Raw genomic sequence first — 21,158 nt, 5'->3', positions numbered from 1 at the left:
AGTTACAAGCAAGCCAGTTATCTTCAAAGAAAGGTCGTCTCTCTAAAATTTCTGCCCTCCATAAAGGTCTATTTGAGTATCATTCTACTCTTTTTGTTCTGTTGGTCCCCCATATTTGGGTTTTTCCGCCAGGTGTGATACATCACATTTCACTTCTGATATTCAGAGCCAAGTTTCACCGTCAGCATTATGCCAACCGCTGGTTTTATCAGAGGTACCTCCACCCTTGTCAGCTAAATCCCTCTCCCCTGCTCCAGGGGTATACCCCCTGTGCCGTCCTCTGTTGTGCTTAACACTTTGACCTGCCACTAAATTTAGAAACATATCCTTGTTTCTTTTTATCAATGACAGAGCCAGAGACATCATCAAACAACAGATCAGCCAGAGGCCCTGTGACTTCCTCTGCTATTCTTCACTCTGACCTACCCCTAAGAAGCCTGGCCTGGTACAACTGAGCTACCATATGATGCCATTTGGTATTACGGTATAAAATTTGGTCCAAAAAACAGACAGTTTAATGCTTTGCAGACACTTTATTACACAAAAATTACTGAAAATAGTATTTTTGCAGCAAAAGCTCAACATGTCACAATAGATAAACACAACCCACCTCTGAAGGAAAACTCTTAAATGATATATACTGTATATATACACACAGACATATATTACGATAGATATAATAGATAATAATAGCAAATTGTGGCACATTTTATAATAACAGATGTTGAAAGACAAAGCTGACAAGCCACAAATGTAACGATTCAAAATGAAAATGAATTAAGAGAAAATAAACTGAAATAATGTCATCATGCAGTTCATCTCAGTTCATGGAAGATATTTGTGAAGAAATTAATAATTAGAAAAATAAATGTTTAAGCACTCATTGCTCTTCCTTATTAAAATAAGATATAACAAATTAATTCTTAAATATATACCAATATTTAACCTAAACTCATAATTCAAGCAGTCAGTAGGACTTAAGTAAGACACTAGTTTTTATGGGAATAAATACATTTGGCAGCCAAAACGAGACACTTCCACATAAATTAAACACATTCTGGCCAAATGACCGGAGAGTTAGTTGACAGGAAGTCAGCTGAAGGCTTGTCGGGATTGTATGGTGGGGTCTAGGGTGATGAGACAGTGGCAGGTGGTGGCGCAGAAAACTCCTCGTTCTCAGAATCTGTGGTGTTATCATCTTCCTTCTCCTGATCACTCCCTTCAGTGCTCAGACGATCAAACCCTTGTCTGGTGTAACCCTTGTTGGTAGCTAGAAAATTCCCAAGGTTAAGACTGCCTGTTGCTTTTCCTGCAGAGAAAAGGCAGACAGAGAGAGTGAATTCAAATTCAAACTTTCTCGCTGCTAAGGTACAGGTTTGTTTTTTGTGACCAATTCCCCATTAAAACATTTGGCCTCATTCACAAAATGCACACTCAATCAGATTATGCAATGCGCTCACATATATTTTCGCAACCATGGTCGCAAGATAAATATTGGTGGATAGATAAATGTTTTCTCATCTTTAAAGCTGCGAGAAAGCTCTGAGCCCAAAGCCCTGAAGCCGCAGAAAAGCTCAGAGGTTGAAAAATAATGCAACAGACGCTTGCTATTGTGTTTATTGTTTTACTTTGATGTTTTTTGGAATGTTTCTCCTTTCTGTTCCTCATAAAATATTCTACTAAAAATGTGGTCATAAAAAATAAATAACATCCCAGTTTATTCCTTTATAGCTGATTGACCATATGTAACTAAAGCGTGGAGTTACAAACCCAACTCTTCTGCTTGAAGAAAACTTTAGGGAAAAGCAGTGAAAGTGAAATAAGCTGTAGGTGGCCTTTAATAATATAAACATCTAAAAATATAATTGTTTACCTTTGAGTTTTCCCAAGATTCCTCCGGCAGAATTTGTGTTTGGTTTCACTTCAAATCCGTCTGTAAGGAGAAATATTTAGACTGTATGGTGCTTAAGTAACAAAACTACTATCTAAAACATGACTCATAGTTCACAGGTGACCAACCTGTGGCTCACAGGCTGAGAGGTGCTTTGAACATATGCGGCCCTTCTATATCATATTGTCTATGCTCTAGTTTTTCACACCAGGAAGAGCTTACACTTACCCTCATACACTCTGGTTTTCCTGCAGCGGATGAAGGCCGCGATAGAAATAACCAATACGAGGGGGACAAGCAGAAGGCTGGTAATCAGGGCTGATGAGGTAACACCCTGATGAGCGCTCTGGTTGGCCATTTTCCCCATCGTCTTCCTCTTCTCCACCTCCTCCTCAAGCTGCTGTTGTTGATGATGAGCTTGGGCTTGGGGAGAGTTAGGCAGCTTCTCGGGGTCTGGAGCTGCCTTTTGCTGGGTAGCCGCAGCCGCTTCTAGCAAAACCTTGTGGAGGGGTTTCAATTTGGTTTGGACCATAGACTCGATTTCTAAACCAAAAAGGTAGAAAATGTGGTCTTTTATCGTCAATGGAAAACTTGGCTTGGATTTAAGGTTGTTTCCTTTTGTTGTTTCACTACAGTGTTTCTAAACCATGACAAATGCCTTGAAAACCTTACTTGTTGCTTTCTGTTGCTGTTTAAAAGCATAGGTTGGGATACTCCAGATCTATTTTTGATAACTTTTGATTTCATTCATTTTATCAAAAGTGGTATAATTATTGAGGAAAATAAAAAAATAATTGTTAAGTATGATATGGAGTTATATATTTAGACATTTTCAAAGCAATTCTATTGGGAATAGCCAATAATAAATAATAAACACTTGGGTCGACTAGGTATTGGCCAGAATCAATTTCTTTAAATCTTATGTTATATATATATATATATTATTTAGAGATGAAAGGATTATCAATTGTCATGTTAGCATTTTAAATGCTTAATCTTTGTGATAAATCTCAACTGTGTAGATACATACAAGCAAAACAAGCTAAAGTGACTCAAATACAGTAAAAAAAAAGTAAATAATACATAAAAATAACCATTAAGAAAATGTACTTAATTTGGGGTTAAGTAAGTGTAAGACTTACCTTCAAGTTCTCTGACCTCAATTCCAGCCTTCTTGACGGAGCGATGGAGCGACTCTAAAATAAACACATGCAATTAAATAACTGGACCATTCGAAGGTATTCAATATATTTCTAAATTTTGAAGAGGTGAAAACAAAATTCTTCACAAATTCATCCTGGGCTTGTTATATTCTTTGACCATTTAGACATTTTGAGAAAAGACAGCATGCTACGGTGAAATTATACGTAAATTCTAGTAAATGAATAATTGTGTTATGTGCTAATATCGCAATACCTGATTTACTTTTATTTCTTAAGTTAATTCAAAGAACTTATACATGCACTCTTTAGCAATAAAGGGCATGAAACAAAACACTTATCACGTCCAAGAAAGTTGAAAGTTTGACTTGGAGTAAAAGCAAATGTTACCTCAGAGTAGGACATAAAAGTTGATTACAAAGCTACCTACACTGACTTTCATTAGAACAAATAGATTTAGATCCATGATCCGAAAAAACTCATGCCTCGAAAATAAATTTGGGAACACAATTATGGACTTAAGTTGTTTGTGGCCCTGTGAATACGACATTGTCAAACTGAAAGTTCACTTACTCTCAGAGGTGAACTTGAAGACTGAGGAAGAACCTGCATCTGCAACGAAGACACTACCGTCCTTGCTTACCACGAGATCATGGGGCATTTCAAACTCCTGGAAAGGAAGACAAATATATTTAATACTAAACTAAATGATGAGAGTTTTGATGAAGAAATTGCAATAAGTGTCTGTAGCAGACAGGACCAGGCTCTTATTTCTTTGAATTGGAGGGATTGTTAATATCAGAATAGAATTATATGGAATTCAGATTTTCCATCTCTATGTGGCACACTCTCTGGGCTGTGCCAAAGATTTCATAGGTGGTAGGTCACAGCCCAGCCGCTCAAATAGACTGACTTCCCATGTTCTTAGATACAGAGAAGTGAAGAAATTTGTTCTATGGACCAAATAACATCTTAGCACCACTGTAGACATGTGACATGTGATCCTGTGATCACCCATACCTACCAAATCCTATAACCTGGGATGGACAAATAAAAAAGTCTTGAAATGTGTAATGGTGTCTTTCCATGTATCCCTACCATAAATAGATGGTGAGGCTATATCTACCTGCTGAACGGGATTGAAGACGTCCACAATGTCCTTAGATGAGTAGTCGATCACAAAGCCTTTGGGAGGAGCAGAGTATCCAATCGGAGAGTTCCCATTCACAGCGTAGATCAAACCGCCTGCATGTAGACCAAAGGGAGAAATATTTGCAAAAATATGTGAAGATAAGTAAATATCTCATCTGTATCTTAAATGTTGGATGCCATCATTTATAACTGATTTGAGCACGTTGCTGAATGCCTTACTATAAAGAAAGTCAGTCCAATGGGGGGAAAGGTTTAGACCTTAAAAAAAAAAAGTTAAAGCTATCCAAAAAACAGAAAACTTACATTATAAACATTCAGTGCACAACTGCACTAAGGACTCGATGCAGTACATTACCGAAATATCGAAGCAGTCACAGAGGGTACAAAGCAGGGGCGAAACAATGGATGCCGAAAATGAGATTTAAACATTATCTTCCCTCCACTGTTGATCTGCGCCAGACTAGGGGATGTCAAATCATCATTTGCAATACTGTGCGTATATATATATATATATATATATATATATATATATATATATATACACACACACACACACACACACATACACAGAACGCAGAATCACGATTGTGGCGCCTCCCTTTGCGGCTGCCTGCTCGAGCACCTTGTGTTGATTATGCACATTTTATTTTTATTTTTTTTGTATTTTTAGAGCTTATAGAGCTTATTGTGCGTAATCACCGGGTGTCATGACATTTCACTGCATATATGTATGACCGTATGTTTATGTATGTGATAAATAATCTCTTGAACACACAGACACATACTGAATACACACACACACACACACACACATATCTACACACACACATACAGGTTATATTACTTTTTTACTTACTTTATATGATACATTTATATAAAATTAGTATAATATTTACCCTTTTTATTAAATGCTGCTCCTGCCCCGCAGGAAGTTCTAAGAACCGTTGGAGGACCGTTTGTGTCCGCACTGAGTCATCCAGGAACGATCTTAATTCTTAAAACACCGTCTTTCAGGGATATTTAAACTCAACGCCAGAAAAGCAACATGCAGTGACAAAGGGCACGGTGATTGGTCCAGACATAAGTCCATAGTGTTTGTAACTTTTGTAACTTGTGCTGCGTTTCACAGAAGCCGGAAAATTGTAATATGTATGGAAAACGACTAAACTGGACCCTCATATTGCTTCCTGAGGGGATATTTATTATCATCATCAGTAGTAAATGTTTTATTACGATTGTTTTTGTTCATATTTAACCTACGCATTTTTCCGGCTAAAAGTGCCTGACGCACAGCAACTGCCGAACCCACGGACACGACTAAAGTGTCGTTGGATTCAGGGCAGTTCAGACATTTTGTAGTCCAAGTTTGATACATATCCATCTACATTTGGAGCAGTAATTAATGAAACCGTTGCCAATCTACTGGTAGTAGCTGAATGTTGGAGGAGCGGGGGACTCGAGTGGAGAAGTAGTGGAGCAGGGTGCTTTGTGACATCATCCAATTTGTATACAGTGGTGTGAAAAAGTGTTTGCCCCCTTCCTGATTTCTTTGCATGTTTGTCACACTTAAATGTTTCAGATCAAACAAATTTAAATATTAGACAAAGATAACACAAAATGCAGTTTTTAAATGAAGGTGTTGATTATTGAGGGGAAAAAAATCAAACCTACATACCCTGTGTCAAAAAGTGATTGCCCCCTAAACCTAATAACTGGTTGGGCCACCCTTGTTGTAAGCCACATTGGAGGGTTTTCGAGCATGAACCGCTTTTTTAAGGTCATGCCACAGCATCTCAATCGGATTCAGATCAGGACTTTGACTAGGCCACTCCAAAGTCTTCATTTTGTTTTTCTTAAGCCATTTTGTGTGTTTCGGATCATTGTCCCGCTGCAGAACCCAAGTGCGCTTCAGCTTGAGGTCACGAACAGATGGCCGGACATTCTCCTTCAGGATTTTTTGGTAGACAGCAGAATTCATGGTTCCATTTACCACAGCAAGTCCTCCAGGTCCTGAAGCAGCTAAACAGCCCCAGACCATCACACTACCACCATATTTTACTGTTGGCATGATGTTCCTTTTCTGAAATGCTGTGTTACTTTTACGCCAGATGTAATGGGATACACATCTTCCAAAAAGTTAAACTCGTCAGTCCACAGAATATTTTCCCAAAAGTCTTGGGGATCATCAAGTTGTTTTCTGGCAAAACTGAGATGAGCCTTTATGTTCTTTTTGCTCAGTAGTGGTTTTCGTCTTGGAACTCTGCCATGCAGGCCATTTTTGCCCAGTCTCTTTCTTATGGTGGAGTCATGAACACTGAACTTAACTGAGGCAAGTGAGGCCTGGAGTTCTTTGGATGTTGTTGTGGGGTCTTTTGTGACCTCTTGGATGAGTCGTCGCTGTGCTCTTGGGGTCATTTTGGTCGGCCAGCCACTCCTGGGAAGGTTCACCACTGTTCCATGTTTTCGCCATTTGTGGATTATGGTCCTCACTGTGGTTCGCTGGAGTCCAAAAGCTTTAGAAATGGCTTTATAACCTTTTACAGACTGATAGATCTCAATTACTTTGTTTCTCATTTGTTCCTGAATTTCTTTGGATCGCAGCATGATGTCTAGCTTTTGAGGATCTTTTGGTCTATCTCACTTTCTCAGGCAGGCCCTATTTAAGTGATTTCTTGATTGAGAACAGGTGTGGCAGTAATCAGGCCTGGCTGTGGCTAGAGAAATTGAACTCAGCTTTCCAAAGATGTGATAAACCACAGTTAAATTATGTTTTAACAGGGGGGCGGGGCAACACTTTTTCACACAGGGCCATGTAGGTTTGGATTTTTTTCAGCTCAATAATAAACACCTTCATTAAAAAACTGCATTTGTGTTTACTTGTGTTATCTTTGTCTAATATTTTAATTTGAAACATTTAAGTGTGACAAACATGCAAAAAAATAAGAAATCAGGAAGGGGGCAAACACCTTTTCACACCACTGTATACAGTGGGGCAAAAAAGTATTTAGTCAGCCACCAATTGTGCAAGTTCTCCCACTTAAAAAGATGAGAGAGGCCTGTTATTTTCATCATAGGTACACTTCGACTATGAGAGACAAAATGAGAAAAAAAAAATCCAGAAAATCACATTGTCTGATTTTTTAAAGCCCTTACCCTTTGTTTGCAATGACAGAGGTCAAACGTTTTCTGTAAGTCTTCACAAGATTTTCACACACTGTTGCTGGTATTTTGGCCCATTTCTCCATTCAGATCTCCTCTAGAGCAGTGTTGCTTTGGGGCTGTCGCTGGGCAACACGGACTTTCAACTCCCTCCAAAGATTTTCTATGGGGTTGAGATCTGGAGACTGGCTAGGCCACTCCAGGACCTTGAAATGCTTCTTACCAAGCCACTCCTTCGTTGCCCGGGCGGTGTGTTTGGGATCATTGTCATGCTGAAAGACCCAGCCACGTTTCATCTTCGATGCCCTTGCTGATGGAAGGAGGTTTTCACTCAAAATCTCACGATACATGGCCCCATTCATTCTTTCCTTTACACGGATCAGTCGTCCTGGTCCCTTTGCAGAAAAACAGCCCCAAAGCATGATGTTTCCACCCCCATGCTTCACAGTAGGTATGGTGTTCTTTGGATGCAAATCAGCTTTCTTTCTCCTCCAAACACGACAAGTTGAGTTTTTACCAAAAAGTTCTATTTTGGTTTCATCTGACCATATGACATTCTCCCAATCCTCTTCTGGATCATCCAAATGCTCTCTAGCAAACTTCAGACGGGCCTGGACATGTACTGGCTTAAGCAGGGGGACATGTCCGGCACTGCAGGATTTGATTCCCTGGCGGCGTAGTGTGTTACTGATGGTAGCCTTTGTTACTTTGGTCCCAGCTCTCTGCAGGTCATTCACTAGGTCCCCCCGTGTGGTTCTGGGATGTTTGCTCACCGTTCTTGTGATCATTTTGACCCCACGGGGTGAGATCTTGCGTGGAGCCCCAGATCAAGGGAGATTATCAGTGGTCTTGTATGTCTTCCATTTTCTAATAATTGCTCCCACAGTTGATTTCTTCACAACAAGCTGCTTACCTATTGCAGATTCAGTCTTCCCAGCCTGGTGCAGGTCTAGAATTTTGTTTCTGGTGTCCTTTGACAGCTCTTTGGTCTTGGCCATAGTGGAGTTTGGAGTGTGACTGTTTGAGGTTGTGGACAGGTGTCTTTTATACTGATAACGAGTTCAAACAGGTGCCATTAATACAGGTAACGAGTGGAGGACAGAGGAGCCTCTTAAAGAAAAAGTTACAGGTCTGTGAAAGCCAGAAATCTTGCTTGTTTGTAGGTGACCAAATACTTATTTTACCGAGGAATTTACCAATTAATTCATTAAAAATCCTACAATGTGATTTCCTGGATTCTTTCCCCCATTCTGTCTCTCATAGTCGAAGTGTACCTATGATGAAAATGACAGGCCTCTCTCATCTTTTTAAGTGGGAGAACTTGCACAATTGGTGGCTGACTAAATACTTTTTTGCCCCACTGTATGTGCAGGGTCTCTGCGGGGCATCTGCATGGGGCGAAGTACGTGGTGCGCTGTGGTCTAGAGTCCATTGGTTTACATTGGTTGCTTTGTGCAGGATCTGCGCCGGGTGAAGACGAGAGGGAGCCGATGCTGCGTTCCATGGGAACTTGGAAAATTGTAATTCAGCTCCATAGGAAGTGATGCTGCTTTTCACAGGAACTCAGAAGTAATTTCTGACTAATGCGATTAACCTGGACCCCGTGCATTGCTGCCTGCAGCTATATTTATGATTAGGGGTCCAGCCCACAGGGCTTTTTGTATTTTCCTGCCTAGTCTGGAAGAACTATACAATTCAACCTCATATATAACAGAATTAATTGTCTATAATGAAATACAAACTTGTTCTAATGCCAAGAAATATGGCTTTGACTATGAAATATGTTTATTATAGAGTACCATTACTTTGGAATTTGAAAATTCTGGAGTTCGGGTACAGTCCTAGTTAGTATCTACCAAAAGTGGTCTAATGAAGGACAAGGCTGACCCTGTCGCCGGTTCACCGGTTGTGAAGGACAACCATGAGCTCATTGATGCACTTTGGGAGTGAAGGCTAGCCCGTCGGGTCTGATCCCACAGAAGAGCTACTATAGGACAAAATCTGTGGGATTTGCTGGAACAACAAGCCTGATCCATGGGGGCCCCACCTCACAACTTACAGGACTTAAAGGATCTGCTGCTAACATCTTGGTGCCAGATACCACAGGACACCTTTAGAGGTCTTGTGGAGTCCATGCCTCGATGGGTCAGAGCTTTTTGGGCGGCACGAGAGGGAGCTACACAATATTAGTGGTTGTTAGTGGTGCTTTTAATGTTATGGCTGATCGCGGTTTATCAGGTGGAATTGTATAATTATTCCAGACTAGGCAGGAAAATACAAAAAAAATCGGACATGCTACTGTAGACCTTTCGTCGGGATAGTCACCGATTATGTCACACTTCATGTGGTAGAGACACCCATTCGTCGTTCCCAAGGTTCATATTCGGGCCCAACACTGGAAATGTCGGCCATGACAAAATCGGGTCTACCTAACACGACCAAACTGGGGGGGGTTGGAACCCTATTGTTTTTGCTCAGATGTTTAGTATTACAAATCCTCTTTTTTATCTGCATTTTTCAGGCTAAAAGTATCTGAAACACAACAACCGCAGTATGCACAGACATGGTTGAGGCCTCGTTGGAACCAGGAGGTTTCAAACATCTTGTTTTGACTTTGATCAATATAGATGCACATTTGGAGCAGAATATAGTGGAAATCTGTTGCAAATTTACCAGAAGTTGAAGAACGTTGGCGTGATTAATTTGCGGAGAGGGGCGCTTTGTGACATCATCATTCAAAGTTATATAAGTCCAAGCGTCGTCTCTCGGAAATCATTCGCATCCAGGGACTTGCACCTTGTGGACTGCGTACCTTTTGCTATGTGTAGACAGACAACCTGAGCTGATGCTGCATTTAATGGAAACTCTTAAAACTGTAACTCGTGCTCCGTTTCACAAAACACCGAAAACTATACTCAGCCACAGAAGGAGTTCTAAGAACCTTTGGAGGAACTGCTTAATAACTTCAAAACAGAGTTTGATTTATAAATAGTAGATAAATGTTAAACCGTCGAGTTAAATATTCCTGTTAGATTACATGGGGAAACACAGTTCACTCACCGAGATGCTGAACAGCGTGAATGCCGATCGATCGTTTCCCTTAAAGGGACCATCTAGGTGAAGATCATCCCCCCATATTCCATGTGATGTGAAGTCACAATGTGAAATGGTTTTGATAGAGTTCAACCTTTAAATCGTACTTCTTTTACACACACCCGGAGACATTGTGTAGATGGTGTAACCCGCGGAGAAGGAAAGCTGACGTCACTTCTGTAAACAGAAGACTATAAGCCTTCGGTTTCACTTGTCTGTTACAATGTTCATACCCATGTTGTTATGGATTACGAGAAGCAGGTGGTGGAAGCTCCAAATCAAATCGCTGACCTTAATCTGACCAGTGCGATAGGTCCAAGTCAGTGTAAGCAGCTCGTACTGGACTACATTTTCAGCGATGATAGTCAGTTCTCCAACAGTGACGCCGAGAACGATAGTGATGCTGAATCTGATAGGCATTATCCCAGACTTGGAGAACATTTCAAACAGCACATTTCTACCTGAATGCGACAATTAAACAAATATTTTCAAAAAGCACCGGAGGAGACCGACAATACGTTGTTGTTACAACGCGAGTTAGTTAATGACGTAATGAAGTCCTTTGAGGTTGGTGATGAAGATTATGAATAAGTAGCAATGGACAAGACGCTGGAGTTTACCTGAAAATGCGGCCAGGAGCGAAAAGGAAAATGGCAGACTTGACCAGTAATCATGTACAAAGAAACTGGATCCTGATTTTATCTATAGATCGCGCTACATGATAGCAAAGCAGGAAACAGAAATGTTTATCATGGCACAGCTATTCTGCAATGGGAGACGCAGTGAAATTACTCCAGACAACAAGAAAACACCAAGCAAAATAAAGAGGCAGTGGACCCAGTATTCAGTGGATGGTGTACAAATCTGCAGAGCTTTGTTTCTCTTCATTCACAGGTAATTATCATTTTATCACAATGGTGCCATCCTGTTATAGGCCGAAAGCCTACATCTATAAGCTAACATATTAATGTACGTATTTCCTGCAAAATGTGATGTCAATTTTATTAACAGAATTGGCAACGACCGCCTCATTGCAATCCACCAACACACAATGGTGCCATCCTGTTATAGGCTGTAAGCCTACATCTATAAGCTAACATATTGATGTGCGTATTTCCTGCAAAATGTGATGTCAATTTTATTAACATTATTGGCAATGACCGCCTCACTGCAATCCACCAACACATGAAGGAGAAGAGGCTGATAGGTTGATATACAGAGACTAATATTATCGACAGATTGTATATACTTGCATTCATTGATAACCTGTACAATACGTTCATTATGTTCAACATTCTCTATAAACACAAGAACGATGCCGAGATTGCCCCATTCAGCAGGGTGTCAAGTGGTCTACCGTCATTCCCGAAGATCGCCTCTCCAGCCTGCCTAAATGACTCCCATTTGGTGGCCCTCACCTCAGTGGTCATTAAGTGCTTCGAGAGGCTGATTAAGGATTACATCTGCGCCTTCCTCCCCCGCACCTTGGACCAGCTGCAGTTTCCATACCAACCGAACAGATCCACGGAGGACGCAATCTCCCAGGTACTGCACACCACGCTCATGCACCCTGATGGCCAGAAGGGGGCATATGTGAAATTGCTGTTTATCGACTATAGTTAAGCTTTCAATACCATAGTCTCCACCAGTCTGTCAAGCTGGTGGTTAGGGTGGGGAGGCACATGTCCAGCTCCCTCACCCTGAACACAGGATCCGCCGAAAGGCTGCGTCCTCAGCCCCCTACTGTACTCCCTGTACATACATGACTGTGTAGCCAGGTCCAGCTCCAACACCATCATCAAGTTTGCTGACGACAACGTCGTGGTGGGCCTGATCAATGAAGACGATGAGAAAGCCTATTGCAAGGAGGTGGCTGACCTGTCACTCTGGTGCCAGGACAACAGCCTCCTCCTGAACGTCAGCAAAACTAAGGCGCTGATTGTGGACTTTAGGAGGGATTTACAGCCAAGGACACACGCGCCGTTGGTGATTAATGGGGCTTCTGTCGACAGGGTGAGCAGCTTCAAGTACCTGGAAGTCCACATCACGGAGGATTTAACATGGACTACACACACACACACACACACACAGACACTCTGGTGAGAAAGGCGAGGCAGCGTCTTTACCACCTCAGGCAGCTGATCCTCAAGTCCTTTTACTCTGGAGCAGTGGAGAGCATCCTGACAGGCAACATCACTGCCTGGTTTGGGAAATGCACTGCTCAGGACAGGCGGGCCCTGCAGAGGGTGGTGCGTTCAGCCAAATGCAAGACTGGAACTACCCTCCCCTTCCTGCAGGACTTATACACCAGTGGGTGTAGTAGCAGAGTCGCAGGATCATGAAGGATCCTCATCACCCCAACAACTGACTGTTCCAGCTGCTGCGGTCGGGCAAGTGCCTCTGCAGTCACATGGCAAGGACAGAGGGACTGGGATGGAGTTTCCTGCAAGCCAAAAGGACTGTCAATGCTGAACTCACCAGGGGTCCTCACTGAGTCACTCACATAGGCCCCTCTGCCTTACTGTACTCTATGTAGCATACTGTACTGCAAGTTTCTGTATCACTGCTCTGGGTTACTGCAAACTGCGCTGTATTGCTGTTCTGTTCGGTGTTACTGTTTTGCTTTGTCGCATTGTTGTATACTATACTGTATATCTCCATACACACTTTATTCACATGCACTTTACTGCACATATTACATACACCAAGACACCAGACTTGCATACACCAAGATGGCACCTTGTACGGTTGCCTCAGTGTGACGGTGCACGTTATGTCTCATTTTGTTTTATATTCCTTTTTTGTGACAATTCCGGGAGCTTGTACACCAGAGAAAAGCTCATGAACATCAGGGCTACAACCCCTGTGGATTTATTTCCGACTTTCATCGCCACATCTGTGGAATTTCTGAACATTCTGGTCAAAGGGGCGCTCACCTTTGTGCACGCAGTGAAACACCGGAGGAGAGGGAGACCCTCCGCCGACGTCGCACACTGTTACCAGGAATATTTCTCTCTAACGTGCATTCACTGGGAAACAAACTGGACGAACTTCAACTACTGTTGGGGAAGAACAGAGACTTTTCTTCATCTTCTGTTTTGTGCTTCCCCGAGACGTGGCTGAGTTGAGCGATACCGGACTCTGCGCTGCAGCTGGCAGGCTTCCAATTCTTCAGAGCGGATCGGGACAAAGAACTCTTGGACGGCAAAACAAAAGGTGGAGGTTTGTGTTTTTACACTAACAGTAGCTGGTGTAATGAAACTTGGTAAACCTGGCCCTCCACTTCATCCTCCAGCACCTGTACTCCTCAAGAACCTACGCCAGGATCATGTTTGTGGATTTCAGCTCCGCCTTGAACACAATCATCCCGGCTCTTCTGCAGGACAAGCTCGGAGCTCAACGCTGTCAAGACTATTGAGATGGTTGTGGACTTCAGGAAGAACACAGCCCAACTCACCCCCATCACCCTGTGTGACTCCCCAGTCGACTGTGGAGTCCTGCCGCTTCCTGGGAACCATCATCTCCCGGGACCTCGAGTGGGAGTTCCTCATACTTCCTGCGGCAGCTGAGGAAGTTCAACCTGCCAGAGACGATGGTGCACTTCTACACCTCCATCTATGAGTCCATTCTCACCTCCTCCATCACCATCTGGTATGCTGCTGCAACCACCAAAGACAAGGGCAGACTGCAGTGTGTCAGTCACTCTGCTGAGAAGTTGATTGGCTGCAATCTGCCATCTCTCCAGGACCTGTACGCCTCCAGGACCCTGAGGCTTGCAGGTAAGATTGTGGCTGACCCCTTCCACCCCGGACACAAACTGTTTGGAAGACTTCCCTCTGGCAGGAGGCTGCGGTCCAACAAGGCCAAAACCTCTCGCCACAAGAACAGTTTTTTCCCCTCTGCAACTGGCCTCATCAACAACGCCCCCCCCCCCCCCCCCCCCACTACGACTTAAACTGAATTGTTACATGTTACAATAACGCACAATAACGCACATTCCTCATTCTCTTGACTTTATCCGTGAACATTGCACATACTGTTACACTTTACACTGAACATTTGCACAGTCCTGCACAACTGTACTGCTTTATTAAAAAAAACCCAGCCTTATTTCACATATGCTTATACATTTCACTTACATTTTACTTATTGTTTTACATTTATGTTTCATGTATGCACCGAACGCCAAGACAAATTCCTTGTTCGTGTAAACTTACTTGGCAATAAAGACTATTCTGATTCTTATATCTGTAAATACAAATAGCCTATCCCATATACATAACTCTATTCCCTTTACTTCTATTTTTTAACCCGACTCTGTATGACCTTTTTGGGTCTTATTTTTCTTTTATTTTTCTTTATATTATTCTATTCACTAACTGCATTATGTTTTAGGAATCAGTTTCAGTTAGTTAGCTAGATAGGTAGGAATTCGGTGAGCTATTATGTTTGATTTAGAAACAATTGTGCATATTGGTCTATTAGTCTAACATTTAGAGATTAAAGAATTGGGAAATTTGGGATTGGTGTTGATATAAAACCTGTAATACTGAACTAAACTGGACCCTGTGCGTTGCTAGCTGTAGTTATATATATTATTATAGCTTTTTTGTTTCCACCCTGGTACACAGTGTATGTACAGTTGCACAATTGCAGACTGTCAGAATGTGAATTGTTGATACAGAGGTATATTTACTGTTAGCTGTTTAAATGCTAAATTCTATATTTGCAAGAAGTGAAAGGCACCCTTAACTTACACACAAACAAACTGGCATAAAAACTTAAGACTGAACTTTAAAATGCAAAATTGAAACGATTGTATATGTCATTCGTGGAACAGCCAATACTCACCGTTGGCAAAGCTGGAGGAAATGGCGTAAACTTCTCCTCCGAATTCCTCCCGACTGATCTCCTTGACGAATTCTCCAGAGTTGGCAACAAAGCACTGGATGCGTCCATTCTCCCGGTCCGCCACACACAGCTCCCGTCTGTCGGGGAGGTAAGTTAGGCTGTGAGGGATTCCAAATGGGATCCATCTCCTCCTGTCCAGAGAGCCTTGGAGGAAGAATGAGAAGGAAGGCACAGACAGCAGAGTCAAACACAAAAAAATAAAAGATGTGGTTGTGGTGTGGTTTACGTAGCAACAACTGCCTTGGGTCTAGGTAATTGGGCCCGGGATCAGGGTCACTGAATGCCTGTTGTTCATGAGAGTGATCAATGAGCCACAGGTAAATCACCCATCCCCACACACACAGGAGGAGAGCCTCTGTCATGACATGTGTCCATCTGCTCCTGGGTTGAAAATATCCATGGAATTTTTTGGGAGATGGAGTAGTCATGCAGAACATTTGACAGTATTTTGGAGAATATTTCATAGTACTTCTGACTAAAATATGAAACCGATTGAAACATCCCATGCAGGTACATCAAAAAGACTGTAGCACAATGTAGGCCATCAATTATTGATAACTTCAAAAACATCACATGACCAGAGCAGTGACGTAGAAAGTATCTTAAAGTATGCATTTGGTTTCATTCAATTACAATAAATACATCTACAATAAAAACCCTTTATATTTCTTTTTTTTGGAGAAACGGTGAACCTTTAATGCCGGATCATGTAGAACGGATAGCAAGTTGCATGCGGGCGTTTATGTAACGTGCATGTAAAAAGGATCGACCGTTCACCATGGGAACAGCGACAGGCAACAGTGTGGCGTGTCAACTGGTTGATATGCGTGAGTAGGGCTGACCCCCGAAATCATCTGTCGGGGTCACCCATTAGTGGACAGTCACCCATCAGTCGACTGAGATTCTTCAAGTCAACCTGTTTTTTTTTTGTCAGTCAGTGTGGAATACAATAAAAGGATAAAACAGATAGAAGCTTACAAAATGCACAGGGTTTTCAATATATCATAATAACATTTGAAATAAGGGGAATCATAAATATATTTTTATATGTGCAATTCACCTGTGCCCCCGTTTCCAAATAAAACAACTAAAAACAGTGTGGGGAACCGGGCACAACTCGTAGACTCGTTCCAATTATTTCCTGAGCACAACCCATGGAAAGGGGGTGATTGGAGAGAGAGAGTCATGGAGAAAGTGTCCCCATTACGCACGGCTTCATTCCATACCGTTCCATACGCAAATATTTCATTCCATAAGCAGACGTAAAATAAAATAACCTACATCTAAAATAAAAACACTGTTTTGGCCCGCCCTTCGCGGGCAACCCATCACTAGCGCAAGCATTGTCAGTACCGTTGGAGCTGCAACTTAATCACCATCCACACCATGCACGCCACCATGTCCAAATCCTCCATCTGCTTCTTCGCTGTTGTGCCGCTGCGTGCTTATGTCCACATACTGTACATCTAATCTGTGCACGTAAGTGAATGCACTCTGTCACTCCCCGTGGTCCCACAGACGGACGGACGAATGGCGGGATGGGACGATATTTCGATACTGTGAATAAAATCACATATGGTGGCAAATATCGCACTATTCGATATTATAGAGTATCAGCCAAAGCCTATTGGAAATGACTATTGGTGCTTTGATAAGACACACAAGATATAATTGAGAAACAAAAAATAAATAAATTGCAGATATTAAGACTAAGTAGGTAGAGGCATTCATCAGAACAGCAAGAACAGGATTCTAAAGGGTTCTACAAGTCAGAAGATAAAATTACTTCACTGTAATTTAGCCTCTTAGAGCAGGAAAAGACAACATTTGACTCAAATAAACATAATATGATGCAGACGATATCTAGACTGATATCAAAATATCTATATTAAATTGAAATATTGCCCATCCCTAAGTTGCATGGAGTTCGATATTACTGCTCGCTAACATAATGTGCCATAATGTGTTACATTAGTATGTGCTTGCATCTCAAGATTCAAAGGGGTTTATTTGTCACATACATTCATACATATGCAGTGAAATGTCGTTGCAACGCACCCAGAGATTATGCTAAACCGTTTCTAAACCGAACATAATAGCTAACCTAATTCCTACCTAGCTAACTAACTGAAACTAACTGATTCCAAAAACGTAATGCAGTTAGTGAATAGAATAATATAAATAAAATAAAAATAAAATAAGACTCAAAAAGATAATACAGGGTGGGGGCACAAAATAGAAGTGAGGGGAATAGAGTTATGTATATGGGATAGGCCATTTGTATATACAGATATGTGCCGTAAAGTACATGTGAATAAAGTGTGTATGGAGATATACAGTACAGTATACAACAGTACGACACAGCAGCACCGAACAGAACAGCAATACAGCGCGGTATGCAGTAACCCAGAAAAGTGATACAGTAACTTGCAGTACTGTATGCTACATACAGTATAGTAAGGCAGCAGGGCAAGTGTCTCAGTGGTTTTTGTTAGGAGTCTTGGTGAGTTTAGCATTGACAGTCGTTATGGCTTGCGGGAAGAAACTCTGTCTCAGTCTCTCTGTCCTCACTGTGTGACTGCGGAGGTGCTTGCCCGACTGCAGCAGCTGGAACAGTCCGTTGTTGGGGTGGTGAGGATCCTTCATGATCCTGCTGGCCCTGCTACTACAACTCCTGGTGTATAAGTCCTGCAGGGAGGGGAGGGTAGTTACAGTCTTATGTTTGGCTGAATGCACCATCCTGAGCAGTACAGTTCCAAAACCAGGCAGTGATGTTGCCTGTCAGGATGCTCTCCACTGCTCCAGAGTAGAAGGACTTGAGGATTCTCACCAAGACCCTGAATGTTTCAACTGCCTGAGGTGGTAAAGACACTGCCTCGCCATTCTCAGCGGAGTGTCTATGTGTGTAGTCCACGTAAAATCTTCTGTGATGTGGACTCCCAGGTAGTTGAAGCTGCTCACCTTGTCGACAGAATCCCCATTAATCACCAATGGCGCGTGCGTCCTTGGTTGTAATCCCCTCCTTAAATCCACAATCAGCTCCTGAGTTTTGCTGACGTTCAGGAGGAGGCTGTTGTTTTGGCACCAGAGTGACAGGTCAGCCACCTCCTTACGGTAAGCCTTCTCATCGTTGTCGGGGATCAGGCTCACCATGACGGTGTTGTCAGCAAACTTGATGTGGTGTTGGAGCTGGACTTGGCCACACAGTCATGAGTGTACAGGGAGTACAGTAGGGGGCTGAGGATGCTGCCCTGGGGGATCCTGTGTTCAGGGTGAAGGAACTGGACATGTGCCTCCCCACCCTAACCACCTGGGGCCGGGCTGAGAGGAAGCCCAGGATCCAGACAAACAGCCGAGTGCTCATTCCTAGCTCCCGCAGCTTGATAGCCGGTCTGGTAGGGACTATGGTATTGAAAGTTGAACTATAGTCAATGAACAGCAATCTCACATAGGTCCCCTTCCGTCCATCCAGGTGTGTGAGTGTGGGGTGCAGTACCTGGGAGACCGCATCGTCTGTTCGGCTGGTACACAAACTGCGGCGGGTCCAAGGTGCGGGGGAGGGAGGCGCAGATGTAATCCTTAATCAGCCTGTCAAAGCAATTAATGACCACCGCAAGGGCCACTGCAAGGTAGTCATTCAGGCAGGCTGGAGAGGCAATCTTCGGGACAGGAATGACAGTAGACCTCTTGAAGCAGGACAGGACCAACGACTCAGCCAGGGAGGCGTTGAATGTCCTAGTGAACACCGGGGCTAGCTGGTTAGCACAGGTCTTCAGTACGCGCAGATATGCCATCGCGGGCCGCAGCTTTCCTGGTGTTCACACGCATCAGAGCCCTCCTGACGTCACGCTCGGAAACAGAGTAAGCGCTTATCCCCAGCGGTGTAATTCCAATTAGCCTGCGAGCTAACGGTGTGGTTGCCAGACTCAAGCCGAGCAAAAAAAGGAGCTCAGTTTGTTGGCTAGGGAGGCGTCCACACTCGGTTCCACACAGTTCGTAATAGTCCGCAGCCCCTTCCACAAGCGTCTGGCATCTGTAGCTCCACTCTGTCCCTATACATCCATTAAGCGTTCATCTGCTTCATATTTTAGTCAGATTTATACTTTTGAGACTCGGGTCATGAAAGGATTGTAAGTCGAAGGAGGAAAGGAAGAAAAATATTTGTACAGAAATGTTAAGCAGACCTGCCAACCTTGGGAAAATATTTTGAGTACCATAATAGTGTTTTGTTTCCACCCTGGTACACAGTGTATGTACAGTTCTTGTGTTTGAAGTACATGGGCCAGACGTGACCGTCAAACAGACCGAGCGGGTCTCGTTTCATTTCCTATAGCCACAATCATCAAAATTTCAAGAAATAAAAGCTTGAATTATTTCACTCTACGTGTAATGAATCTCTATAATATATGGGTTTCACTTTCCGAAATGAGTGACAAAAAGTATTGAACTTTTTCATGATATTCTAATTTTATGAGATGTACCTGTATATACAGTATACAAATTCATATCAGTAGGATATACCCCTTGAAATGCATCATCTCGTAAAGCTACCGAACATGTTAGTATGTTAGTAACCAACTAGAGATGCACTAACTGCAATTTGCTTGGCCGATTCCTATTTCAGAGTTTGAAGTCAGAAGAAGTCTGAGCTGCAGATTCCGATTTCTGATCTGCTGTATTTCGATGACAAACACATCCCGTGATCTGATCATGCTCACGTGATTGGACAGCTGCACATACAGACTACCGCTGCAATTTTCAGTTTCAATTCCACAATAGTGAGATTGATGATTTTGACATTGTTTATTATTGTTCATTCACTATGGAACAATAATTGAATATGAAACTGTCACTGAGTTCCAATGCAATTGAATATGGGACTGTCACCAAGTTTCAGTATAATTCATACAACTCTCTGGGTTGTATGAATGTATGACTGTATGACTGAGTTTTAGTAGGACCCAACACAAGAATAGAAATGTCCAGTTCAAACTTCAAATAAGAGTCTCTTTCACTTTAAGTGCAAATATACATGTATATTACATTTATATGGTGCTTTGAAAATAAATTACAATCATTCCAAAAAAATAAAAATAAAAATAATAATGAAATTAAATAAATTGCCAACTAATCTCCCTTTCGTTCACTTTGCGTTAAAGCAAGTGAATCAAATCGAACGACTCGTTTTAATGAGTGACAGCGGTAGAAATGCTGTCTGCAGAATGTTAGAATATTGTCAGGTGTTTGAAGTACCTCCAAACAGCCAACATTTTCTTTCTTTCGCTCTCTTTTTTGAGCGTCAACTACGCAACATTACGTTGGTATCGGGTTTCAGTATTGGAGCATTTTTACGAGTACAGTACATGAGTGCTGTATAGGACGTGAAAATTTGACCGACACAGAATCTGAGAAAATATATGACACCGATCGGCTAGTGTAAACAGACCAATTCTAATTCCGGTCGACGACCAATTGAGTCTTTGTGCTTTATTATAACTCTCCCATTTCACATTTTCCTAAATGCAGCATTACACCTCGGTGGATAATAAAGTACCACTCAGTGCGCTGCATATCAGTGGATGTTGAGTGAGGGCTTATAGAACCACAGGTCGTAGCATCTGGTCCACTCAGAGGGATGTAATTTAAATTCCTAATAAATAATAATAACACGTTTCAGCTGGCATTTCGTACCGGTGTATTTTGACTGAAAATTGCATAGTTGGTACACAAAATATGTGCAAGTTGGTAGGTCTGGTTAAGTATGTGGACTTATATCCAGATGAGCGACGTTT

At 42.3% G+C, this 21,158-nt stretch overlaps 1 protein-coding gene across 8 annotated transcripts in view; it reads right to left on the bottom strand.

Moving 5' to 3' along the window:
* Positions 1–526: 526 nt before the first annotated feature.
* pam (peptidylglycine alpha-amidating monooxygenase) overlaps positions 527–21,158 on the bottom strand; it is a 69,049-nt gene continuing 48,417 nt past the window's right edge. For 7 of the 8 annotated variants that reach the window (XM_080018515.1, XM_080018518.1, XM_080018519.1 and 4 more), the window contains 7 exons: positions 15,307–15,510; positions 4,178–4,296; positions 3,625–3,721; positions 3,034–3,087; positions 2,120–2,434; positions 1,874–1,933; positions 527–1,309 (listed from right to left, as the gene is read on the bottom strand). In XM_080018515.1, the coding sequence (XP_079874641.1) occupies positions 1,128–1,309; positions 1,874–1,933; positions 2,120–2,434; positions 3,034–3,087; positions 3,625–3,721; positions 4,178–4,296; positions 15,307–15,510 (1,031 nt within the window). In that variant the 3' untranslated portion in view covers positions 527–1,127. Of the gene's footprint in view, positions 1,310–1,873; positions 1,934–2,119; positions 2,435–3,033; positions 3,088–3,624; positions 3,722–4,177; positions 4,297–15,306; positions 15,511–21,158 lie in introns of those variants that run through there. The other variant, XM_080018522.1, reaches the window with a different exon arrangement.

Source organism: Zeus faber (genome assembly GCF_960531495.2).
Source record: "Zeus faber genome assembly, chromosome: 17".
NCBI classification, from domain to species: domain Eukaryota; kingdom Metazoa; phylum Chordata; class Actinopteri; order Zeiformes; family Zeidae; genus Zeus; species Zeus faber.
This window is presented reverse-complemented; position numbering and strand designations above follow the sequence as displayed.